This window comes from Coturnix japonica, chromosome 8, assembly GCF_001577835.2.
Source record: "Coturnix japonica isolate 7356 chromosome 8, Coturnix japonica 2.1, whole genome shotgun sequence".
Taxonomy (NCBI): domain Eukaryota; kingdom Metazoa; phylum Chordata; class Aves; order Galliformes; family Phasianidae; genus Coturnix; species Coturnix japonica.
This window is the reverse complement of record NC_029523.1, coordinates 23,944,173-23,958,058: the sequence shown is the minus strand read 5'-3', so window position 1 is coordinate 23,958,058 and position 13,886 is coordinate 23,944,173. Positions and strand designations below refer to the sequence as shown.

General features: G+C 47.3%; 3 protein-coding genes across 6 annotated transcripts in view; all 3 read left to right on the top strand.

The window, feature by feature from the left end:
• The window catches only part of LOC107317696 (cytochrome P450 2J2-like), a 31,794-nt gene extending 24,549 nt beyond the window's left edge, over window positions 1-7,245 (top strand). For both annotated transcript variants that reach the window (XM_032446180.1, XM_015870652.2), the window contains 8 exons: window positions 241-403; window positions 1,020-1,160; window positions 2,685-2,845; window positions 3,531-3,707; window positions 3,847-3,988; window positions 4,509-4,696; window positions 5,608-5,746; window positions 6,357-7,245. In XM_032446180.1, coding sequence (XP_032302071.1) covers window positions 241-403; window positions 1,020-1,160; window positions 2,685-2,845; window positions 3,531-3,707; window positions 3,847-3,988; window positions 4,509-4,696; window positions 5,608-5,746; window positions 6,357-6,535 — 1,290 coding nt within the window. In that variant the 3' untranslated portion in view covers window positions 6,536-7,245. The remainder of the gene's footprint in view (window positions 1-240; window positions 404-1,019; window positions 1,161-2,684; window positions 2,846-3,530; window positions 3,708-3,846; window positions 3,989-4,508; window positions 4,697-5,607; window positions 5,747-6,356) is intronic.
• A 1,369-nt stretch (window positions 7,246-8,614) lies between these two features.
• Window positions 8,615-13,886, top strand: part of LOC107317691 (cytochrome P450 2J2-like) — a 28,224-nt gene continuing 22,952 nt past the window's right edge. The window contains exon 1 of one of the 3 annotated variants that reach the window (XM_032446178.1): window positions 8,615-8,660. The gene's annotated coding sequence lies outside the window, so the exon portion shown is untranslated. Of the gene's footprint in view, window positions 8,661-9,121; window positions 9,159-13,886 lie in introns of those variants that run through there. The other 2 variants (XM_015870646.2, XM_032446176.1) reach the window with 2 other exon arrangements.
• On the top strand, window positions 9,238-13,686 carry LOC107317695 (cytochrome P450 2J2-like). The gene is made up of 8 exons (XM_032446181.1): window positions 9,238-9,388; window positions 9,908-10,069; window positions 10,891-11,051; window positions 11,578-11,754; window positions 11,997-12,129; window positions 12,522-12,739; window positions 13,044-13,182; window positions 13,428-13,686. The coding sequence occupies exons 2-8, from the start codon at window positions 10,021-10,023 to the stop codon at window positions 13,508-13,510; spliced, it is 960 nt and encodes a 319-aa protein (XP_032302072.1). The 5' UTR covers window positions 9,238-9,388; window positions 9,908-10,020; the 3' UTR covers window positions 13,511-13,686.

Genomic DNA, 13,886 nt, shown 5'->3' with positions numbered 1-13,886 from the left:
GAAAGCAACATGCAAACCATCCGTGCTACACCACAGCTCACTAATATTTCTTATGCCATCTCCAATCTGTGAAATAGTTTAGGTTGGGTTGGACTGTGGAAGACTTGGGTTTGGATTTGTCCTAAGCCCAAGCCAGTGCTCCAAGTGGAATTAACTCAAACTTAGATCCTGGGTCTCATCTAGGTTCATTTTGAAAATCTCCATCTTCTTGCTCTCAGAAAGTGATGGACTCTCTTTCAGCTTACTGCGAGGTATGGGAACATCTTCAGCGTGCAGTTCGGAGGTCTGACTTTTGTGGTAGTCAGTGGGTACCAGATGGTGAGAGAAGCTCTTGTCCATCAGGCTGAGATATTTGCAGATCGGCCACATATTCCACTTCTCCAAGAAATTTTTAGAGGCTTTGGTAAGTATAGCTTTCAAGATTTTGGCAGAAATTTTTCATCTATTTGCAATGATAACAATTAGAGTGAAGGAGGCTGAATTCAACCCTCAGTAACCGTGCCAATAAAAGCTTGTGTCTAGAGAAAGACTGAACTCAGCCTAATAATCTCACAGGTATATATTTGAATCTGTCTGGGATTTAGGGATGACATGGGGATCAACATGATGTGTTGAGTTGGGCGAAAGACAAGAAACAAATGCATGCTGCCCAGTGCCCTTTGGAGAGTGTTTCCCTTGGATTTATCTCCCCTTTGCTTTCTCTCCTTGGCTACATGTAGCTCCAGAGGCGGGTCCTGCTGCTCCTGCTGCAGCTCTGCCAGCAGCGTGATCGTACTCACAGTATTTTGGCTTACACCTTCTTTTCCCACGCAAAGTGACAAAGTAGAAAATCCATAAAGCTAGATATTTAGCATAAGCCAATTACTCTCAAATTTTAATTCCCAGGCGAAGCTACAGCTTCTCAGTATCTGCAATTCTTGTTTGCTTCAGTTTGAGGTTTTTAAGACCGATGGCCATTTCTGAATCCTGTCACTCATGCTCCACACAGAGATAGCTTTTGTTTGCCTGTTTTTCTACAGGACTCATATCCTCAAATGGGCACATATGGAGGCAACAAAGAAAGTTTGTTTCAGCAACACTGAAAAGCATTGCGGTCAGTTTTGAGTCAAAAGTGCAAGAGGAGAGCCGGTACCTCGTGGAGGCGATGGAGGAGGAGAAGGGTAGGCGGTCCATGGGCAGCACTGTGCCCAAAGCTTTCAGCCAACCCCTTACCAAATGAATTCACACCAGTGTGACTCCTAATATGCAGGGCAACTCTGCAGTAGCCCAGATCTCTATCTTAGTCTTCCAGATTGTGCTTTTTTTAGGTCTGCCATTTCAATTCTCCCTTTCTAATATTAAGCAAATATATTCTAGGTGCTTTTTAAAATCAGTATGTTTATGTGTCTAAGAAAGACCTTTCTATGGCCTGCAAAAGCAGAAATGCAGCTCTCATGATATTGAGCATGTTTGCTCGGAGGCTCAGTTAACCTCTGCTTGTCCTTGGTTTTGCAAAGTATTTTAAAACTTGTTTAGTCAGGCTTTCCTTTTGTATCATGCACAGATGAAGCGTGTGCTTTGCTCTTTTATGGTCCGGCTTTTAAGAAGTGCCAGAGAGATATTAGTAAGAATAATTTGTATGTTGGTATATGGGTGATGTTGCATTTCAGCTTTAAATAGAAGCAGATGGGGTTTAGCTAATTCTATGGAGCTATATATAGTAAACAAGAAAGATCTAAATAGGAATTGTGAAATTATATACTGAACTTGCTCCATTTTAATTGCTGTTGCTCTGAACAGGCCAAATACTTCACGTTGCCAATTGATTATAGTCCTTTATAGTCCTAATCAATAAACTAATTAAGCTGCAGTTTCAGGCCTTTCTTCCCATTAGTAATGACAAATAGTGATCTTGTCCATCACTCTGGTATCTGAGCACCAGCCCAGCTTAATTACTTTCTCAGAGAGTGGAGAGATGAGCAGTGCTATGCATGGTGCCTTGCATCTCAACACGATGCTCCCCACTGCGCCGGAACAGCTCAGGGCTGTGCTGGACTCATTACAGATATTACTCTCTCCTGTCATGGCAAGTAGTGATCTGGATTTTCTAAATGTGCCCTGGGAGATGGTGGCCTCTGCTCAATAGCTCTCATGAGGAAAGCAGATGTGATGAGCATCATGCCATGCTCTGCTCCTGCAGGGGCCGATGTGCACCATGTCTGTTGTCCATATTGCTGGATTTTCCTGCTTGAATTTTTCACGGTGCACGGCCAAAGGCCAGTACAATGACATATTTACAATGTGATTGGTCTTAAGCTTCCTGCCTCAGCTAAAGCTTTAAAGGGACCTTCTCTTGGTGTTTAAGATGGACACCAACCATCAGTTGGAGCAAACAAATCCAACAGCCATAACTGCTTGTTTCCACTGGGAAATGGCACAGATCCTTCTTCAGAAGCTCTGTGCTAACGCTGGGGTGTGCCACAGCCTAGATAAAAGGGGATGTCCCCCGAGAAAGGATGCTGGGGCACACAGCACACAGCTTTTAGAGGTGGTGGGGACCCTAAGGCACACGGTGAAACCTCAGCATCAGCATGAGTAGGTAGTAGGTGAGGCCTTACCCCATTTTCACATCTGTTGATCTGGAACAGAATGCTATGTCTGAGATTGAAAACCAAGCCTCACAGCTATCATTTTGTTCCCCTCAGGACAACCGTTTGACCCTCATTACAAAATTAATAGCGCTGTTTCAAACATTATCTGTTCCATAACTTTTGGGAACCGTTTCGACTACCATGACAGCAACTTCCAGGAATTACTGCATTTGCTTGCAGAAACACTGCTGCTGATAGGAAGCTTCTGGGGCCAGGTAAAACCAGTCTGCTGCTTTTTTGTAACTTCAGCTCCATCTAAGTGCTTGGAAATGAGTTTCTGAGGTACTGAAGGAATCTGCTTTTCCCTGTAGAAAAAGAGTCATGTTGTAAGAGAAATGACCACGGGTATTAATTTACATGAGGCTGGGTTAATCCATTAAATCCATCAGGAAAGCAAGCGAGTTAAAATGATTGAGGCACATGGAGAAAAAAACACTGTGGGATTGTAAAGTCAACCTTGTACCAAACAGAACAGAAGAGCAATGGAAAAAAAAAGGAAAAAACCACCTTATATAGACCTACTTTTCGTCAAAAAGAAGAGAAAATAGTAGCACTCAGTCAAAATTGCCATCTCCCCCCTTCTGCCCCTTTCCCAACCAGATTCTGCACTGCTTTTATTGTATGCCAAGATGAATGAGAGCCTAAGTTTGTTACGAAAACAGATGGCTCTGAGGGCTGCCATAGCTTCCATATTGCCACACACCTTGGACCAGACAACTTGGTCCCTCCCAACCCCAACATCAGTGGGCTCCTCCTCATTGACTTAGTTGACCTTTGTATCAAAACTGAATTATCCTTTGAGCAAGTGGAACTGATAATTTGCCTTACCATCTCAACTGTGAGATCTGACCTTTTTTCACCCCAGTTAGTGCTTTTATGCTCTGTTTGATTTCTCACCAGCTGTATAATGCCTTCCCCTTGATAATGAGATGGCTACCAGGGCCCTTCAGGAAAATCTTCAGACACTGGGATAAACTTCAGCGTTTTGTGAGGGGAGTGATTGCAAAACACAAGGAGGACTTGGACCAGTCTGACTTGGGAGATTACATTGACTGTTACTTAAAGGAAATAGAAAAGGTGAGAGGGAAATACCTATGGCCACCTAAAGCTTAACCCCCAAAATGAGCAGACAAGACTCAAGGCAACTTTGTTAGAAGAGCTTCTTTCTCCCTTTCCTCCTTCATGTCAGACTTGCACTGTCTTTTTTTCACTCAAGTTTAAGGGTGACACCAACTCCTATTTCCACGAGGAAAATCTGCTCTGCTCCACACTGGACCTCTTCTTGACTGGCACAGAGACAACAGCGACCGCCATCCGCTGGGCTCTGCTCTACATGGCCATGTACCCCAACATTCAGGGTAGGGCCACTGATGGGTCCTTCATCACATAGCCCAGAATCAGATAAGTGAAACAGAAAACTGAGAAACTGAGTTGGTTCCAGGCTCATCACATAGGATACATGCAATGGAAATGCTAAGCCACTGCTTGAAGCAGTGATTGAGCACCTGGTGGGAAGGCAGAGCCAACCCAGGGGAGCTCAGGTGCATGTAGTGAACCCGAGTGACTGGAAGGGGTGGAACCAGGATCCACCCTTTCCCAGATGTCATTTAAGGGTTGGCAGTGGTGGGTATTTTGTCTGAGATCTTTGCCTATCTGAGGACTGTATGAGCCTTCCTGAGGTGAGTGGTTTCTTTTTGCTTTTTCTGCACCTGCTGCTATTACATCTGAGCAGCCCACCCCTCACATTAGTATAAGACCTTGCTGTGTAACAGCTGTGTCCTTCTTGTAACAGGCAAACCTGTGGCCCAGCTTGATCATTCAGAACTTTTTGAGCACAGACTTATTTATTTATTTAATATATATTTCTGGTTTCTGTAGAGAAAGTGCAGCTTGAAATTGATGCTGTGATTGGCCAGTGCCGCCAGCCCACCATGGAGGACAAGGAGCGCATGCCCTACACCAACGCAGTGCTGAGCGAGGTGTTGCGAATGGGCAACATCGTGCCACTAGGAGTGCCCAGGATGTCCACCAATGACACCACCTTGGCTGGCTTCCACGTGCCCAAGGTGTGCCCAGGACACAGCCCTGCCCTCACCCTGCCAGCACAGGGTCTCCACAGCCCCTAACCCAAACCTCACCTGGAGGCACCAGCCTGCAGCATCTTATGGCATCTCTCATCTGAAGTGAACATGAATAGTCCTGATAGATGCTGTAGTGCTGTTTGGATCTTACCTCCTTATGGAAAAGTACTGTAAGATTCTATTTGGTCAGTCGTCACTTTCATTTTTTTAAGGCTTATCTCTCAAGTTTTACAGAAGATGACTTCCATGCAATTTGGGAGCAGAGGTCCAGGAAACACAGGAAAGCAAACAGTTTGCATTTGTTAATTCCACAGAGTATTAAAGAACATCTATTAAAAGTAGCCCTCAATAAATGCCAAGTAAATAGTTATTGATGTATGTGCACTGTTCTGACATTACGAAAGCAAATATGAGATTTGGATAGATTGAGTCTCTTGCACAGACGTGATCAGTTGCTTCTTGGCAAATTAAAAATTAAAAGTTCTGGGCAATTTTGCTGCATGTTGATTAGAACACTTCTTCTTTCTTCTAATGGAAGATAGGGAGGTAAACCAGATACAGTAAAGAAGTGAAGCAGGTTGGTTGACAATTACTTGGTTGTTTTCAAACCCTACGACAAGACAATGTGATTGAGTAAAAGTGGATTCATATTAACATCACTAGTGACAACAGCACAAGGTACAGATCAACAGCATGGAGGTAGACAGTGGCACATTGAAGTGAACAATCCTGCAGGCTTTTGCCCTCATTTAACAATGTTGGTTAGGAAAAACGTTTTGTGTCTTAAAAAATAAATCGAGTAGCTTACTTCATGTGTGTAGGAAAGAGCTAATAATAACCCAGTCTGGCAGCGTGTTGGTTCTTCATGCAACCTCTTGTTTCCCACACACTTGCAGGGTACCACGCTGATGACCAGCCTGACTTCCATAATGTTTGACAAAAACGTGTGGGAGACTCCAGATACCTTCAATCCTGAACATTTCCTGGAGAACGGCCAGTACAGGAGGCGGGAGGCTTTCCTGCCCTTCTCTGCAGGTAGGAAGATGGATGGGGAGATAGTTTTGCTTTTTGTAATGCTTTTTCTTCACCCCCACTGGAGTGGGGGAGAACTGTTCCCAATCTGATAGCAACCCATGGCTAGCATTTCCCACAGTGAAAATCCCCCAGCAGTTAATACTGACTGCTCTGGGCAGGAGGGAAATCGATTTGTTATTGCAGGATGAAAAATAAGGCTTTTTCCTCCTGTGTGAGCTGCATTAATGGGTGCTTGTTTTATTGGTTTGGGTGGTTTCTTTTGAGTGTTCCCCCTTTGCTGATATGAATGGTTGCATCTCTCTCTGCTGAGCTGGGAACTTCTGGGGATGCCTTGTGCACGATGTGTGGGTGAACATTGCCACCTAACCTTGCTAGGAAGAAAAGCTCCTGCAGCCTTTACAATGCAGAACGGGTGAGAGGAGTCTGGATGATGCAGAGACCCCCAGCCAGTGCCCTTCATCTGCAAGCATTGTCCTCCTCTATGTCCCATGGCACCACTGAACCCACCTATTCCCTTTCACAACACCCTCCCCTCTGTAAGAATAGCAATTCAGGATGAAGCTTAAACTCTGCTCTCAACTGAGTGTGGTTTTTCTTGCTCCTCTTCCAGGCAAGCGTGCCTGTCCTGGTGAGCAGCTGGCCAGGACTGAGCTCTTCATCTTCTTCACTGCCCTGCTGCAGAAGTTCACCTTCCAGGCTCCATCTGCCACCGTGCTGAGCTTTGCCTTCACGCTCAGCCTCACGCGCTGCCCCAAGCCCTTCCAGCTCTGTGCCCTGCCTCGCTGCTGAGAGCAAGATGGAAAGCATTCCTTTCTCAGCTGTCCCATTAGGTTACAGGCTGCAGTGCTGGGGCTCCACACAGCCAGCAGCTCTGCATGGTGTGTGGGCAGTGGGGAGGGCAGGAGGGCTGCATTCTGCATATCACAGTGAGGACTTCTCCTCTATCCCCCCAACCTTGCCCTCCTACTCCTTTCCCTGATCAGTTTGATAAAATACATGAATGAAAAAGCCTTATTACTTCATTTCCACCCTCAGCGGCTCAAGTGTCTGTCAGTTGTAAGCCATGAGCACACTTGTGCTGGCTGTGTCTCTTCTATAGTGGACACATTCATCACCCAGAGACCATTTTGCAGTCATTGTATCTCAATGCTACTGCACAGCAAATGGCCACAGGCTGCATGATCACAGGGGGTGGCTGTCTTTGCACGTTCAAGGCCTAGGCTCATACCCATCACTTTAATGGACATTAGCTGCCAGCACAGATCCTGACCTTGGGGCTGATGCAGTGCATGTTTCCCACCATACATTGTTGTTGCTTTGAAAAGGGAAGTCAATACCCAAGCAAACATCTTTGCAGAGGAAATATAATTTCCTTTTTTCCCCTTCCATATGCATATAGGAAGTTAAATAAGATGGTAGAAGCATCTTCTACTATAGGCTGACCCATGGATGTCCAACTTTGTCTCTGTTGTCAGGGGCCGACATAAGGCAGGAGGCACTACTTTTGGAGCAACCTCATAAAATATATAACATAGTTAATGTATATAAGTAACAAGAGTTATTCTAACTTTTTAATATTTTTTATTTAAACATTTTAAAAAAAGCAGTAAAACCCTAAAACCAAGGTGGGGTGGGGGGGATGTGTGGCCTCGTTGTGCCACCGATGCATCAGCCTGGTTCTATGGCAGGGCTGCAGCTCTCAAGGTGTTCACCACAGATTTTGGATGAGGTTTTACTCTTTCTGTACTTCACGCTTGAAAACAGTTATCAAGAAAGGCTGTGAGGTGGGAAGTCCCAAGTTCTGCCTCCAGCACAGGTCTGGGCCATGTGCACAGTGCTGGGCAGGTGGCCCTGGGACATGGCACAGCACTGTGATCTATGAATGTTCTGCTGCTGCCCACATGAGGGTCTCTCTAGAAGGTTATACCATGTCTGCAGCTTGAACTGAACACTTCTAAAGCCCATGCTGCCACCTACGTGCTTTTGTTTGCAACACATTTGCAAGAAAAATACGTTCTTTTTTTTTTCTTTTTATTTCTCCCTCTGATCTTTCGTAAGTGACTTTTCTACTCACGCTCTTGCAGGACAGTGGATAGTTAACAGGAAAACAGAATTACATCAGGCTTGAATTCCACCGGGCTCAGACGTCCCCCCCGGTAAGCGCTGCGCTGCTGCACAAGAGCTGTGTAGTGGCAGATCTGTGCCGCAGGGGAGAGTCCTCTGCACATCGCAGGCCGGCACGCGCTCCTAATTCACCTTATTGCATTTCTAAGTAATGTTTCTCTGTTAGAGGCACGTTTATTTCTTTTCCCGATAGAGAAGACATGAAGTATCTGTGGAGTTTTTTTCATGTATGGAATTTCTAAAGCCATTCAGGACTGGACAGTCAGTTCTCTCTGCTTCTAGTTTGACCTCTGGTGCGTGGGCACAGCTCTTTTATTTGCACTGCATGAGCAAACACGAGCTGATCTATTTCCACATATCGACTTTCCCTCTTACCTTAACGAAAACTTATATACTCACACTCCCTTCTGGGAGGGAAGAAGTGGTTGCAATCTTCCTTTTTCTTCATCTACACCAAAAAAAAGGTATAATTTAAAGACTTCCCAACAAAAAGGCAGAAGGCACAATGGTGCTTATCTTAATAGCGGAGCATCCCATGTGAGCGCAGGGGAACAATTCAGGTGCCATGATAAGCAGTGATTGAACTTTTTCAAGTTAATCACGGGACGGCAGCAGCTTCGCTCCCGTACTGCAATCAGACCCATTGGCCGCAGCTGACGTTCCCAAAACAGAAGCAGCCCGCACCGCCCACTGCATCACGAGTGGGGGCTGCGACCGCGCGGCGCGACGGGAACGGGGCAGTTCTCAGCCGGCAGCAAAACAGCGCGCACGGCAGCGTTAATCATCGCAGGGGAAGGGAAGGGAGAGGAAGGGAAGGGGGAAGGGGAAGGGGGAAGGGGAAAAGGGGAGGGGAAGGGGGAAGGGGAAGGGGAAGGGGAAGAGAGAAGGGAAGGGAGGAGGCCGGGACGGGGCCGGTGTCAGCGCGGGGCAGGACGCGCTCGTCCGTCGCCGGCGCTTCAGCGCCATCTGCGCCTCTGCCAGCAGCGCCCGTGGCACGCGGACCCGTCCCGTGAGTCAGAGGTCCTCGTGGCAGCTTCCGGCGCAGCTGATCTTATCTCTTGTCTCGCGTCCCTTCGGGCCCGGCTTGTCTGCGGCTTTGCGCGGCGGGGCCGTCACGGTGAGGACTTGCGGGAGCTGCCGGGCTGTTGGAAGGCAGCGCTGGGAGGATGGAGCGGAGCGGGGAGCTGCGGTGCGCTGCTGGTGGGCTGTTGTGATGGGATGAGAGATGCGTGGGTTGCATCGAGGAAGCCACAGGTGTGGCTGAGGAAGGAGCAGCCCAAAGGCAGCCCTGAGCCCCTGTCGTTTGTGCCCACAGCTGCAGCTGCACCATGCTGCGCTTCCTTCTGGGACAGCATCTCCCTGCAGATGCTTTTCGTCTCTCTTGTCTTCCTGCTACATTTTTGACTACATGAAGAAGAGAAAGCCAAGGACTTCCCCCCCGGTCCTTTTTCTTTCCCTTTCCTGGGAAACGTGGAGTTTCTGATGATTATCAATGACCCCATAGCCATGGTGCAAAAGGTAAGGGTGTTCACAACATGTGGCATGGGCTAACCCAACACAGTCTAATTCCAGTCACACCTGTGGCCCATAGAGAGCTCTCCACCAGTGGGTAGGAGATTAGCTTGTGATCATCAAAGTGAATGAGGTTTGCCCAGGACTACAGAGCCACATCCTTTGGGCAAAGGGCATGGGACAGAACCATGGGTTCCACTGCAACTGTAAGTGGGCCTGAGGAGAAGGGTAACTGGAAGGGTATTTAAACAACAGCTGAAAACCCTTGCTCAGCTCAGTATTACAAAGCCTCAAAAATGCAGCCTGGAGGGTTTTATCCCAATTTCAGAACAATGATAGAAGAAATTAGGAAAAGACTGCACGCAATCAAGCCAACACTTATGCAGCCACTCCACTGCCTCTCCAGATTCAGTTTGCCCTCTTTCCTTTGAAGTCTACTCATCCCTCTCTGAGGGTGCAGGATGCCAAGGCTTTCCCTTTCCCATTGCAAATGCAGCCTCACATACATCATTACCTCATCCCCAGCTTGCTGAAAAACATGGAGATATCTCAGCTTGCAAATAGCAGCCAGTCATTTTGTGATCGTAAATGGACTGCCACTGGTCAAGGAAGTCCTTGTGAGCCAGGGAGAGAACTTCATGGATCGCCCTGAAATTCCTATCGACACAGAGGCATTTGGCAATTTGGGTGAGTTATCAATAGAGTCAGATATATAAGATGCATTGACTCCTTTGAACCTACCATGAGAAAAGCTGGGGGGAAATGTCTTGGCTTGACATTCACTCTGGGCAGTGGGCACCAGCATGGCTGAGCCTCCTTTTAGATTCAAAGTGCAATTTCCTCCATCTTTTCCGCCTTGCTGAGCCATGCTCGTCTTGAGCTCACTGTAGAAGATGCTTCTGCCGGCTGGTTTTTCTATGGCACCTGTGAAAGCAGCAAGAGAAGTTCACCTGACCACACCTCCGCAAACTATTGGCCTGGGAAGAGGAGCCTGAGAGGAGCGCGGAAATCGCAGGAGGAGTTGGCCGATTCCTCACGGATGCGTTCAGGGATGAGCAGGGTGAGGAGCTGTTGTGCTGAAGGCAGAATCCAATATGGTTTTAATTAAACCTACACAAAAGCCTACCTCATCTCACAAGCAATGTTAGCAACCTGACAGCATCCCATATTCCTTCTTCAGGTGTTTTGCCCTCAGATTAACTAATAGATGCAGCTGTGTAACACTGAAATCAAATTCTTACCTCACCTTTGTCCTATTGCTGAATTAGAGACCTCTGGAAAATTCCATGCACCTGTTAACACCAATGTTCACAATTTATTTCTGTGATGTTTGCTCTTCTGCAACCATTTCTAATCTTTTTTTCCAAAGTAAACAACAGTCTCTAAGCAGGTGCTCACTGAATAGAGCCCCTTTCACTTCTTGAATAGTTTCCTTCTGATGATGGCACTTTCTTTTCCTTTCCTGTGGAGGCAAGGAGAGAACTGATTGTTTGCTTTTCCATCTCCAGGAAATCCTTTCGACCCTCACCTTAAAATCAACAATGCTGTTTCAAACATCATCTGCTCCGTCACCTTTGGCAACCGGTTTGAATACCATGATGAGAACTTCCAAAACTTGTTGAGGCTGATGGATGAGACTGTTACCCTCCAAGGGAAGATAATGAGCCAGGTAAGCCCTTCTGTCCCCAGCACAGACAGCGTGCACTTTTGCAAGGCCATCCTTTCTTCTCTGGAGTCAACTACAAAAGCTCAAGCACTTTTTAGATTCCAAGAATGTCCTGAGTGGGGGCTTTGTCCCCACTTGGTTTTCCTGTGCTTTGTGAAGGCAGACCCCTAGGGGAGGTAATGGGAAGGAGCAACAATAATGTTGCTAAGGACATTCATGCCATTACACAGAGTGCTTCTTCATGTAATTTCATTCAGCCATATTTTCAAGCTGTGCATTGGTCACATTGCTCTCCTTCACTCTGTGTCACCACCCCCACTGAGTGCCAGGCTCCCTACGGTGATTCTGAGGAATGAAGTAGTTTCTCTGAAAATGGAGATACCAATCCTTTCTCATGCTCTTCTAGAGATAAGTGAATTGTACCTACTCCCACAATGTAGGGCTGTGCCTTCACAGGCTTCTCAGGTCTTGAAAACAGAAGGGGTATTCTATCCTTTACTCAGTTCCCCTCTTTTTTTTCTGCCCAAAGCTGTACAATGCTTTCCCCTCCATAATGAAGTACCTACCTGGATCCCACCAAACAGTCTTTAAAAACTGGAAGCTCATGAAAAGCTTTGTGTGTGATGTCATCAGCAAACATAAGGAAGACCTGAACCCCTCAGAGAGCCGGGACTTCATCGACAGCTACCTGCAGGAGATGGCCAAGGTCAGCAATGTAGAGCAAACCCTTCCACAGTGGGGATTAGAGATCAGGAGGGCTGAGAAACAAACCAGATCCTACCTGAGCTGCTGGTGTGTCCATTTATGAGCTTAGTGTGGACATCAGTTTTGAGACATCCATTGGAGGGAAAAAAATATATGTTATGCCAAAACCCTTTGGGCAGAACTGTGTGGGGTACAGAGGTATTCCTTGGTGTTTGTGTGGCACTAACACTTGATTTTCTGAAGCCTGGTGGCAGTGATTTCTGTGAGGATAACCTGGTGGCGTGCACTCTTGACCTGTTTTTTGCTGGGACCGAGACCACCTCCACAACCATCCGCTGGGCCCTGCTGTATATGGCCATGTATCCAGAAATTCAAGGTACAAGTAGCAACAGGGCTCTGTGTGGTTTGGTAAGAGACTAACTCTTTTGAAAGACCATCAGGAATCCTTCTATACTCAAACAGAAGAGATGTAAAATATTGTTTTATTTTTTCACGTGTGTGCTTTTTCTGTTTTACCACTTGCCCTAGTGATTTTGTAATGCTCTTCTTTGGTAACAAGAGACAGATGTGGCCCCCAGCCACAGAAACACTGGAGACTCCTGAGGGCTTTCCAGCAGAGGCAGCAGGTGCTTTACACAAGGCACAGGGCCCATTGAGTAGTTGGAGTGATGAACACACAGAGAGGTGCCATGAATTGCCTGGTGGCACATGACTGCTCTGGGATGGTCCCTGGGGGGCACTCAGAGCAAACACTGTGTTATCCCCCAGGGGATCTCTGGCTGTGCTCTTTCCAAACAGCTCGTGTGCAAGCTGAGATTGATGCTGTTATTGGGCAGTGCCGGCAGCCAGCTCTGGAGGACAGGAACAACATGCCCTACACCAATGCTGTCATCCACGAAGTGCAGAGGAAAGGCAACATCATCCCTTTGAATGTCCCAAGACAGACAGTGAAGGACACAGTCTTAGCTGGCTTCCAGGTGCCCAAGGTAACCCCTCTCCTATGCACTGAGGTATGAGCAGGACTCTCCCATTTCTCCATCTATGCAGGAGCCAGTGTGTATGCTTTGGGCTGAGGCATCCATACTTCTTATCAAGGGATAGATAACTTCTCTTGCAGTCTGTTCTTAGGGAAACAGGCAAAAAAATACACCCATGCAATGTTCTACACAGACACTTGTGACAGATCTGACTATGGATGCTCCTTGTAGTGACTAAGGGGTAGGGTAAAAATCCCCATCCTGCTACTTGTGGCAGAGAGAGTGCAAAGTGATTTTCTTTGTCTTATTGCAGGGCACTGTTATGATTGCAAATATTTCCTCTGTGATGTTTGACAAGAAGGAGTGGGAAACCCCTCACAGTTTTAACCCCGGGCACTTCCTGAAGGACGGTCAGTTCTGGAAAAGGGAGGCTTTTATGCCATTTTCTATAGGTAAGATCTGCTGCACTTGATGCTTTTGTGCTGAAGCACTGGGATGGGGCTTCCAGGGTGCACGAGGGAGACCATGAACAAAGTAGTGATGGAAACAGCAGGCACTGGCTGTATCCATTGGCTGAACTTGTGGGAGGTGCTGCTTGACCACAGCCCATATCAGTGAAAACTAGACCTTAGCACTGACCATGCAGCCACCTCAAAGCATCGCCCTCATTTTATATGCCCTTTTTTCACAAGCACAGGAGACTACAAAAATGCTGGAGACTGCAGAATGCATTCAGCAATGCAAGAGCAGTGCTCTGTGCTCCTGGTCCCACACAGCTGAGGTCAGTGGGCTGTGCCACCACCATCACATGGTGCCCTGCCCTGGCCAGCAGCTTCCTTGGGGAGAGTGCTTTTGGCATCTCCACTTTCCTGCCCAAGCATCACTTGCTTTCCCTGGTGATTTGGCTCCATGCCTTGGAGCCCAGCCAGGCACACAGGAACTGCACATGAAGTGCTGCTCATCCCAGCAGGTAGGATGTGTGTATACATTTACATGCACGTGCCCTCACTGGGCTGGGGCAGACTGTGCTACAGCTCCCTGGGGGACTCAGTTGTGATTGCAGTACTGGTGCAGGAAATGTAAGGTGGGCAGGGTGATGTTCCCACAGGAGGTGGGTGCTGAGGCTTTTCCAGCAGGGCTGAATGGATGCTGGGCG

What these genes read in the sequence shown, in the direction of transcription:
- LOC107317695 (XM_032446181.1), top strand. Translation starts at nt 10,021, where the DNA reads ATGGATCGCCCTGAAATTCCTATCGACACAGAGGCATTTGGCAATTTG. An exon ending in ACCTGCAGGAGATGGCCAAG is followed by an intron (nt 11,755 to 11,996) that starts GTCAGCAATGTA and finishes GATTTTCTGAAG; the next exon opens with CCTGGTGGCAGTGATTTCTG. An exon ending in TTTTATGCCATTTTCTATAG is followed by an intron (nt 13,183 to 13,427) that starts GTAAGATCTGCT and finishes TCACAAGCACAG; the next exon opens with GAGACTACAAAAATGCTGGA.